Source organism: Mycteria americana, chromosome 7 (genome assembly GCF_035582795.1).
Source record: "Mycteria americana isolate JAX WOST 10 ecotype Jacksonville Zoo and Gardens chromosome 7, USCA_MyAme_1.0, whole genome shotgun sequence".
Taxonomy (NCBI): Eukaryota; Metazoa; Chordata; class Aves; order Ciconiiformes; family Ciconiidae; genus Mycteria; species Mycteria americana.
The window spans coordinates 40,799,454-40,811,518 of NC_134371.1; the positions used below are offsets into that span (position 1 = coordinate 40,799,454).

Genomic DNA, 12,065 nt, shown 5'->3' on the forward strand with positions numbered 1-12,065 from the left:
TGAATGAGAGCCCAGCTTAACTCTTTCCTGTTCCCATTCACAGAACACGTTTCGTGTTAATATTAAGGGCACAATTCTTACTTGGTAATTAGTATTAGGCTCTAATCAGATAAAATGAGCTATTTCATTAAAACAGACCCTACATCAGTTTGTCTCCATCACTGTATGAAAACAATCCCAGACTTGCAGTGCAGAAAGCATCCCAATAACAACAGGGCAGAAACAGGTACATTCAGACTGATACTTTAATATTCAAACAGAGGACAGAGAGAGATTCCTAATGACTAGGAAGTTACAAATGCCATTCCACTTTAAAGTAAGACAGATAAGATCCAGGGAGTCACAGGCCACTTAGCTTAACCTCTGTGGTTTCAAAACCACTAAAACTGCCCGTGCAGGAAGCAGTGGAAAGTTACTTACAGACACAAGGGCTTAGAGATGACGACTCAGGCATTCAAACAAATCTCCTTATGCTTTATGTATTTACCTGATGTTTTTTGAAGATAATATAGTGACAAATGATAAAAGGAATAGAATTGACACATCTAGATTTCTAACAGACATTTGATGAGGTGCTACAGAGATTCATTTAGAAGATAATACCTCATGGGAAAGTGACTGAATACAACACAACAGACTGTAAATGAAAACTGCTAGCCATGATCAGACTACATTTTAGCAGCATAAGATAGCTATACATGGCTATATTCTAATTGTATACATGTGTATACAGTATGTGAAAGAGTATTACTTGACAAGCAAGTAATCTGGCACAGATCGATATTACTGTCTTTCAGCATGTTCAGCAAGACATGAGCGCTCTGTGACATCATATGGATGTAAAATGACCAAACAAGAGGAAGGGGAATTGAAATGGCTGTTAGGAAAACTTTGCACAAGTGTTAATATCTCACCACCTATTCTGTATTTTTCACAGAAAAGAAATGAGGAGGAACATTAGCACTTTTATACCTGCAGCACTTCAGATCAAAATCAATCAATTTAAGTGACTATGTATTTTAAACAGCCAGGTTTGGTTAAAACTTATTTGAAAGGGGAGAGACTTAAAAATAATACTTACCTTTATATCAATAAAGCATGCACTACATTTTAACTCTGAGGCTAGAGCTACCACTACTTGAAGTGTCTTCAAGAGTGCTAACATTCAAGCCATAACACTCAGAGTTATGGCTCACATGAATTTATAGGAAAATGAAAGCACATGGATAGCATCAGCTGCATATAATGATTACACAGTTAAAGGACATCTGCTGTTACGTACATTTCAACATAAATTAGGGTTACATACTTTCAGAGCAAGAGAGACACTGAGCTCACGAAGGCAACTTCAGAGATTCTACCAAGTTTTTCATGTAGGTTTAAGTTACTATGCAAGAGACATGTCAGTATATCATTGCAATAAGGAACTCATCTTGCCATCAGTGAACTCGGGAAGTATTATTGCTGAGGGGGGACTTGTATTGAGCGTCAGCCATCAGTGCAGGTCACTTCTAAAATTACCAAATTGAAATACAAGCATTTAATTTCTGACTGCACAAAGATTTGTATTTTTGTTATTTTTTTGGCTAAGTAATGCTGTCCTTCGGAAACCCAAATGCGTACTCCAATTGGTACAATAATCCGTAGCCTTTTCAAAGGAATATTATGTCCCTTCTGGCCACATATCAAAAGTATAAGTCTAGCAGACTTCAGAAGCACACCATTACTGGCATTTGTCAGAAGGAACCTGAGAAGTGAATCTATATTTTGAATATAATCACCTACTCTTATACCTTTAAAAACAAAAGCACTTTTAAAACATCTGCAGAACATATCATTGGAAATCTGCCTCTCCTTCCTGGTCAAATATCAATTCCAACACAAAAATCTTTGTTCAAATAACATTAAGCTTGTAACACAAATGATTAAAAGTCAGGAAATTCAGTGTTACTGGTACCACTCCATCTCTAGCCCACACTAGTGGGAAGAGAAGTGGCCCTATGAAATAAGCAAAGGTTTATTATTAAGAATTGTAAAGGGGAGATGATAACAGGCATGCTGGCACATCTTTAACTTAGGAAGCCCAAAGGGGACTTGATGTAACAAAGGACCATGGTACCGTACAACACATGGCTCACGCTGCTAACTTTGTAGGTCTAGTAGAGCAAGATACAACTACAGTATTCAAAAGGGAAAAAACATACCACTAAAAAGGCAAGTTGCTATGTCTGACATATGTAATCAAAGAGAAAGAATCCTTGAGTTCTGATATCCTTTGAGAATAATTTTTGAAATGCTACTGAGATCTTGCACAATTATTTTCTCACAGCAACTACAAGTAAAGCTTATGGGTTTTAGTGGCTTTGTTTTTCTTATTACTATTCCTGCAAATTCATCCAGAGTCATAGAGTTTTGTGACTCATACTTTGTAGCAAAGGACTGGACACTCATGTGGAAAATAAAAACCCACAGACTCAAACACAGCAATTAAAAAAAAAAAATCCATGCGCACACAAGTCATCCAGGAGTTTGAAAAGGATATAAAACCACAAGTTTGAGAGCGTAAGCCAACTCCTAGTTATGAAAAGTTATGAAGACGCTTATCCGGTGGGCAAATTATTTTATATGATTATCTCCTGCAGAGTTTTTTGAACCTTCCTCTGAAACAGCTAGCAATATTGGACTAGATAAATCAATGTCTTAATCCAGTATGGCAACTTCTATTTTCTTAGCAACTACAAAATCTTTACAGAAGGAGAGAGACAAAGCAGATTCCACTTGAGATCCCCCAGAACCGTGCCATTATGCACTACTAATAGGATTAAGCAAAATGATGAGAAATGTCTTTTTTTCTTTAGAAAATATATTAGGGTTAATCTCAAATAAGGACATGACTCTTCTTAGGAATAATTTGCGGTTTTTTTTTAACTAACTTCTTCAAATTGTCAAGTAATAAAACTTTTTCATATGAAGAATTAAAAAAAGTATTTTGAGAAGAGATTTACATGCTTCCCTAGATATACGACAGCAAAAATCATACAAACAGATTAGCTGAAAGTCACAGAATGATCGCCTCTGCTAAGGAACCTACGAGTTTGATGTGGCTCATGTGAAGTCTTTCATTAAGATCCGAAATAAAAATTCCATTACAGAACTAACACACCAGGCAGAATAAAATTCAGCATCAAATCCCATAGCTGTGAATTTAACAGGGATGAGAACAGGTTTGGGTTTGCAAAGCAAACAAGCTATGGACACAAGAAATAGGTGTGAAGAACAAGGCTGGGCCACCTTTATTCAAATCAGTCATTGTGATCCATTAGCTCTCTGAGATAGGTCTACTCATATCTCTGAAGACCTGTAACACTTCATAAGATCATGGATATACAGTACTCAATCTGTCATTAACATCCTAACAAGGACAAGTCCATCCCTGGCTAGCATGCATCAGCGCTGCTTCCAGTGACACAAAAGGGTAACTATCTTGCTGGTTTTAGTCAGCAGATTTTCTCTACAGCCCCAGGTCAAGCTCTTGTTCCAAATACAGAGGTAGCAATCTCAGTACTGAATGCTAATATATGCTGCCTTACCTGCACTGTAGTAGAGGTCAGGTCTTTCCAGAATATCCCCTTCATGGATGTAGGGCTCAATACGATCATCACCATACAGATACTGCTCGCTGTCATCCATCTGCCGACTCTCCACCATCTCCAGCCACTGAGAGTTGTGCCACCGAAATTTCTCGCTCTGGATTTTTTTAGCCCATTCCTCATCATATTCCTGTTAAAGATCACCACACAATATTTTAGGATGAGGTATAGACAAAGCTGTTTGGTTTAACAGGAAATGGCAGAGGAATTTAAGGTCAGTGAAAGATGCAAGTTTCAGGGCTCAGTGGCTTAAATCCTCTGTTCAGTTTGCAGAGTACTTTGAGCAAACATGGGAATGATTTTGCAAGTTCTGTTATTGTACAAAATTATTCTGTTTTTGTACATGCAGCAGTACAATCTTCCCTTCATGGTTTGTAACTTTACACCATCCAGAAAAAATTCCTGCTTTGAGCAGGGAAGTTCTATCATCACAGTCTCCTCATTTGGTTTATCAAGAGCAGCCAATAACTGCCAATTTTCAGGGGGATTTCAGTAATTAATTATTAACTGGCCAAATACCCTGTATGTCCTCATTAGATGAGCATTCACTAGGACAACTAGTTGTAAAGAGGATATGGGAATCCAAAATACAAAACTAAAATCTGAGAGGAACTTCTCCAGAAGGCCAAGGAAAACAGAATAAAGGTTCCAGCCAGTATGGAAACAAAATGTAGGCATGAAATTTCAATCTGGATTACAGCCTAATTGCACTCAAGTGATGTGATATTCAATATAAAGGAGCATCAGAAGGAAGCGACATAGCCTGTGGTCACTGCAATCCGCTGTTTAGAAGGCTCCTCTAAACAGACCAGACTATATGGGCTGTTGATTACCACTGAGGGAACACAGACCTATGGATAATATGCTGTTTCTCAATATTACTGGAAAGATAGGGCACAGCTAACTATAGGAAACTCATCAACATATGAAACCTGCAGATGTTATCCGTTTGGGAAGATTCACAAATAATGCACCATGGTTAGTACTTTTTTTTTTTTTTTTTTTTTTTTTAATCGAAGGACTCTGAACAAAAGTAACATTCATAACCAGAGTGTTTCTACTTGTGGGAAGAAATATCCTCTTGAAACAGGTCCTACTTCACTGTCTTCTAACTTAACTACAAAGGACAGAAAAATTGAAAATAATTTCTTAACTCTCATGTTGGTTAACACATGATCTAGACAGACTCTCCTTGGAGATCTAGCTGGAGTAGTTTAAGTTTTTTAAAATCTGTTTTACTTAGCCTTGAAGGGGATGAAGAGTGTTCACTCAATTAGCGACAATGCCTTGGCTACAGGAGTGGTAATTTCTTAAACTGCTTCAGCTAGACATTCAAAGTAGATCTGTCTGTACCCAGAGGTCAAAAAATAGCAATGAAGACAGAATAAGTTGGCTTAGTAGTTCAGGTTAAACTTCTGAAACCCTACAGACTGAACTTGAGCTTTTAAACTGACAACATTCAACCTACCTTGTCTTCACTGCTGTTACCTGACATAGGTAACACACTCTCTACCCTGTGCCTTTTCCACCCTTCCGACTGGTCAATAACACAAAAACCAGCTGGCCCTGTCATTCTGGTAGACACTTCTCTGACATCACTAACGAGTATCTAGAGCATCCAAGATTTCACGGGGAATCACGTCGCATTGTGCAACCACAAACCCTTATTCTATGGCAATGGGCTTTTAAACTTTGTTTTACTTGGAGAAATGGCAAGTTTGTTTCTCTTGGCTTAAAGCAGAATGTAAACTCCCTTTTGATGGGACATCCACGCAAGTACCTGCAGATTTGGGGCTCTGATCAGTCTGTGGCATTATTCTAAATTTCTCCAATGCCACCCGTGATCAACACTAATTACTAGACTTTCCCAATTCCCCTCCACACCATCCTGGCACACAAGCAGTCCTGTCCAAAACCTGGTCTCCTGCATAACTTCCATACACAGAGCAGGTACCACCTGTGGGATTTGTAGATACTCTCAGTGCCTAGCGGCCTCAAGCAAAATTCCAGGTTTGTCAGCCATACAGTAATGCAGGAACCTTAGGGAGGGAGAAAGAAAAAAAACAAAGCAAAACACCCAAAACACCAAAAAACAAAACACACACACACCCCTATGCCTCATACTGTTTGGAAAAAGAACTCCTCATACTATTTCTGCCTCTTGATCTTTTCCCCCACTTCCACTCTCTATTAAAAGGAAAGGCTAGAAATAACAGTGCAAAATGAGAGTTTCCCTGGAAAAAGCAAGCTCATCACTGAGATTTATAAAATGATCCATAAAAAAATGAAAGGACATGACTTTCATTGATGACATCTGACCAGCATCTTAGAAACCTCTCCTTTGCTGCATCTGCCAGAGCTAAACTGCAGGCTGTCAGCCTCCAGCAGTTGTGAATTACTTACAAGCTTTAGAGAAACACCTTGTAACTGCCAGAAATCATACTGCAGTCTTAAGAAAACTCTTCCCAGAAATCATGATTGCAAAGAAGCAGCGGGAAATAAACAAGTTTAACAAACAGCAAGTTAGACTAATCTGTGAGAAAGCTGAATTCCTTTTACATTACCTTGTTTACCTTTAAAAGTTCTCAAAAGCAGAAAGGCCAGCAGCTAAGTTATCTAATTCACATTTACCATAAATGCACTTTGAAAACAGTTTAACCTTCCCAAATTTACAACCCCAAATGAATCCCACTTGCTTGACATCGCTGTTCCATTCCACACCACTGTCTGAACATGCCAAATGTCTGTCACAAATAGAAAAGAACTTCTTATATCCTTCTAAAAAAAAAAATCAGTTAACATTGATCAGACTCTAACTGATTTTTTCTTTAGAAAATGACAACAGGGCAGAATATTCCTATATATTCTACATTTCCCATCCTGTACTAAGAGGCTTAAAACTCCCAGGTATTTTACCTCGATCATTGATCTAAATTTCAAAAAACAGGATTAGCAACTGAATGGCAAATTAGCAACTGTAAGATTGAGCATATCTGCATATTACTTAAAAAAAAAAAAAAAAATCACAAGTTATCCAGTCAAGCAGTTTGGCTACTTTGTTACATTTGTACCTTGCACTTCACTATGAATGAGCAACAAGAACAAAAGAAGTGACCGCACCAGAATCAGATCAATGATCAGTTTTGTCAAGAGTTTCATTCTGGCAGCAATCCTAGAAAAGGATGATTTGCAATAATTTAGAACGATTTACATAACCTCAGCACAAAAAAGTTCATTTAAGTACTGCTAGGTCAGGAATATGTCTGTAGATTTTCCACAGAAATGTGCAGAAACACCACTGGGTAAATGATTAATGGAATAACATCAGAATGGAAGAAAAGCTGCAAATGCAGGACTACAGCCAAAAGGCACAAAGAAACCAAATTAAAGAAGTTTAGAGCAAAACAATTCCCTAAAACACAGCAAGTCTTCCAGTAATTATATTTTGAGCTGTTAAAAAACCTTTTTTTCTTTTAATTTTGTAGGGGTTTTTTTGTTTTGGTTGGGTTTTGTTTTTTAAATACATGAAGCACACCTTCTTTACTAAGGAATTCCTGCAAAAATGGAAACAGAAAACTAAACATTATGGAGATACAAACACAGCTTTGTGCCCTCCAGTCCTTTTAAATGTTAGGCTACTAGAAAAGCAGCGGGTGGGGGAACGAGAAGGTGGTGGACAGAATGTGCCTATTCTCCAACCCCCGCCCCCCCAAATACTGCATGTTCAGAAACATAAAAGGAGGAATTCTGAAGGTTGATTTTATTCTCTTTGGAGCTCCCTGACATCACTGTTTTTAACATTCGGTTTCCATAAATCCAGAAGTGTCATAGAAGATGTATGGTTCAACTCTGCAAGGAATGTGCCATCCTTTTTGAAGTTCTACTTCCAACTTTGTTTACTACTGAACCATTGAAATATTATGAAGCGTTAACTGGCCTATTATCAGAGCATGTCTGTTCCCTATCAGGGGTCCCCTTTGTCACTGGCTTCCGTCACACCTTGTATCTGATTAACACACTATAGGATAACATAGAGCTACACAGATCTGCTTTGTGTTCTCTCACAGCTGATGAAAAACAGATTTTCCTTTTCACTTTAATGTGGTTGCCCTTTAATTGGGTCTGTAATAGGGTTCATTTGATGTGATTCCTCATACTAAACTAAAACTGCTATACAGTACGTAGAATGCTCATTATATTCAAGGTTGTAGTTGGTGGTATGTTACATTCTTCATTATTTAACCATCCCTAAAACACAGTTTACATGAAAGGTTAAATTAACCATTTATTAAGAAAGAAAAGATTTATCTTGTCTAGCTATCCAAAACATAAGCATGTCATTCGAACTATGTGTGTCTATAAACCAAGGAGAGAAACAGATGTTATGGATCACCTTCTGCAGGTGTCTATGACACCTACCTTAGGGAAAGTACCACCAGAGGGCAATTCATTCACAGGCCAAAAAAATCCTTCTCCCACTTACACCTGTGCAACCCACAGTCAATGCTTCACAATCAGGCTCGTCACTAAATATATTCTGATGAGAAGCTAATAGAAACCTGTGATACAAAACTAATGGCAAGACAGAGAAGAGAGTAAACATTCATGCCTCTAAGTTTAGGTGCCTACATAAAATGCACACCATCCACAGGGTTCCTATATTGTCAACAGCTAAAGAGAGAAACTTCCCCCCACACACCCTTTGGAGGAATGTAAGGTATCTCATTGGCAAGCCGTTATGAAAGTAACGGAGATCAGTGGTTTGGCTCACCCTCCTAGTCTTAAAACTCCAAAGAACAAGCACCAATGCTAGAAGGAAATCTGTCCAAGATTGTTTTTTGTCTTCACATAAACCTATCAGGATGCACCTGCCCTATCTAATGCTGCCTGCAGCGTGGTTATTCTTCTAGTCCAGGTAGAGCCTTTCCTGCTGGGTGCATGCTCTTTGCCACAAAATGCTACCAGCACCAAAGCAAACTGATTGCAAATTTAACAATGCAGAAGTTGATCAGTGAAAACACATGTCAATAGTTCAGCCTGCAGCCTCACACCCTAGCTGCTCTTCCACCCACCTCTCTGTATTCATGATTGTTAGAGGATAACAGGGGAACGAGAGACACAACAGAAAAGGGGAGTCTTGACAAGTGAAGGGAGAACCTTTTTTCCTGGAGTGACTACAGCACTCTTCATGGAAAGAGGACACCAAGCTGGAGTCAAAGGTTATCTATTTTCAGAGTATGCTGCCTATTCAAATAAAGCCCCCACCAAATCCCTGTGGTCTGCTCTTCCTTGATTCTAAGAGAGCTGGCCAACATCTTCCACAGCTGGCCCCAAATCCCAGAGCACTGAGGGTTCACAGCACATTCCTGCTTCTTATGTGAAATTCCAGCATTTCCAACATGGAAGATTTGTGTCAAGGCACTTAGCTAACAGGGAAAGATGCAAGCCGTTCATTAACACAGCTTTCCATATAAGGCAAATGTTGTTTGGCATTCATTATAAATATTTGGGGCAAAGAACAAGAGCTGGAAAAACACCTTAGGCATGAGGCCCTTACTAAATCACATGGACAATGCTGTAGCTATCTAGAAGACATTTTGCTTCTGCAGGAAGCATAATAATCCACTCTTGATCATAAGGGAAACAAGATGGTACAGCAGGCCTGGATTCAAGGCTGTAAAAACACTGAATAGGAAAATACGTGGAAATGGGGGAGGGGGAAGGCTCGGACTACACAGTCCAAGGATCTGGCTATGGTTAATTAAATATCCTTTGAATAAATGAGGAAAATCATTTAACTGTTATTAGACTGAGCTAGGGACAGAAAAAGGATGAGAAACCCGAGATAAATAACCCCTTTAGCTCTTGATAATATTGTCCGAGGTGAAGAGTAAAACTATCTTGAGTAAGCTGACATTTCTTTCCACAAGCTTTGAGTTGCAGGTGTCCAGGCTTCTGAGTCAGAGGAAAAGGGAACTTCATTTGCTTGAGATTCCTACACCAGCTGTTGATTCCAGGCTTTCAGCTGAGCCATGTAACCTGTCCTGCTTTAGGTGTACAAGTACACTAAACTAGCTCCTTGGTGTCAAGACTCAGCACATGACACGAGACTGAAGCATTCCTAAATTATCAACGCAGACTTTCTTTTCGACAAAAGGGATCTCTTGCATCTACCAGTGCAAAGCCGAGACTCCCCAGTACATACTATTGTAAAGCAGCACATCTGTTTCAGTTCATCAATGGCAGAGTCCAGCCAAGCTATATTAAACAAATCATCACTAGTGTAACATTTCCATAATTTCTGTGACAATTACTTTACTACAGAAAGCATATCTCCCCTAAGGCTTATAAGGCATCTGATTTTTTTCAGTGCTATTTCAATCACACTATATAGAGCTTATTGATGAGTGAAAGAAGCATTTGTCTCCCTGAGAAAAAACTACTTTCAAATCTCTTTTCTCCAACATCTAGTTTCTGATTTCCATCATCAGAGGAACTAATCCTGTCAGCATGTATGGAACAACAAGACTGAAAACTTAAGTTTTTCTTGTTGTGGATTTAGCACAGATAAGAAGTTTCACCAATCTTAGAGACTGCTCAGACACCTCAGAAGACACTGGTTGTGTAAAATTGCCACACAACCAAACACCTCAGTGTTTACAGGCTGCTTTACCATATCCTCCGAGTTGAATGGCAAAACACCTATCAAGATCTGAGGTTCTGATAACTTACTGTTTCGTATTTTCTTCCATCACCATCCAGAATGTGTTGCCTTTTTTGCCGTGATTTTTGGTATTGGGAGACAGTGTGCAACCAGCTTACAACATTGCTGAGAAAGCAATCAATTAGTGGTTCTCCGTCCTCCAGAAAAGAGAGTATACTGTGCTTCCTGTTCCCCACAGGGGCATGGTGTTAGTTACGGTTTATGCAACTTACAACCCAACAGCTAGATAATAAAGCTAAAAAGACCCTCTTAGAAAGGGAACTCTCCTAACTTACCAGTGAACATCATTCTAAGTGTGGCACTGCTCCACAACCAAAAAAATAAAAATTTACCACCACACAAACTACTCTCAGTATGTGCTTGATATCTTCTCCCCTATCCCCAATAACAGCAGTGCTACATCATTTCCTCCCTTTATTCTTCCTCAAGGCTCTAGAAGTCCTGTCCAGTGCTTTTTCCAAGTTGAGAAGCCTTTCCCATCCATTATCACAGCACTCATTTACTCACAGCTAGCATAAAGATTATCTCTTCTTATGAAGAAAAAAAGCCAAGTACATTTTACCCAGATGTTAATATTGAATATGAAGCTATGTCTTAATGTATTCATTCTTCTAGATTCTATAAATGTTGCTTAATAATATTACTAACCTAATTTTTCAGTAACTAAATACTACTATGTACCATGTATGTACTATGAACAAATCAACGCCCGAGACACTTGGAAATTGCACTGGCCCCAAGACAAAACAAGCATTGGAAGCACTGGGATTGTCCAGCCTCACCCAGAAGATAAAAATCTTTCTACTGTTTCCACTGGAGGTGTCCCTGGAAATAACTGATCTTGGTAAGCTGAACATAATGCCCATCATAAATAAATACTAAGTGCAAATTCATCTTAGTTGAAATCTTGCCCTTAATGAATGTCAACGGCAACTCTTGACATGGAGCACGATTTTCATTCCATACCTCCATGAAGCAAAACCAGAGCCAGATAAAAAATATTCCAACACAGAAAATGTTATGTCATTTTACTTCTTTTTTTAGATGAATATTAAATTAGAAGGCATTACTAATGAGTGTAACAGAAAGACAAAATAGACTGTAGTATGGTGCAGCTTAAGTTAGGTCTTAAGCTATATTAAACCTTTCAGAGAACAAGCTGCAATATGTGTAATTCAACTAAAGAAAAAACTAAGTAGATTATAGGAAAAGCATTAAGGTAGTCAGACACTACTCTTGACTCATAGTTAAGTTCTCTTTGGCTGTAAGATTTAATTTTGTGATAGTTACTGTACATCCAAAAGGATGTACAGTCTGTACAATCCTAAGACCCTACAAAATTTCTTTTTGTCAATATAAGTCAATCCAATTAAAAAGGCCAGGAGGAATTTTAACAGTTAAATGCAACTTTTAAGTTCAATCGATTTCAGAATGTCTTTACTTCAATAAAGAACACCATAGAAAACGCATTAATGCTTCTAGAGTCAAGGATCCCCAGAAGCAGGTTATACATGCTATAAGAGCTGATGAAGCAATAGCACTTCATAATTTAGTATTCTTCCTTTTTTCCAAGTTAGCAGTTTAATACAAAACAACTGTCCCAAAAGTTAATTGTGATCAATGGATAGTTGGACAAAGTCAGTCATGCAGCTCAAGGAAACGTATCCAAGAGTTGAAGACAATATTAAAAA

General features: G+C 38.4%; 1 protein-coding gene across 1 annotated transcript in view; it reads right to left on the minus strand.

The window, feature by feature from the left end:
* Positions 1-12,065, minus strand: part of KIFAP3 (kinesin associated protein 3) — a 72,464-nt gene that overhangs the window by 21,751 nt on the left and 38,648 nt on the right. The window contains exon 18 of the mRNA XM_075508022.1: positions 3,591-3,780. Coding sequence (XP_075364137.1) covers positions 3,591-3,780 — 190 coding nt within the window. The remainder of the gene's footprint in view (positions 1-3,590; positions 3,781-12,065) is intronic.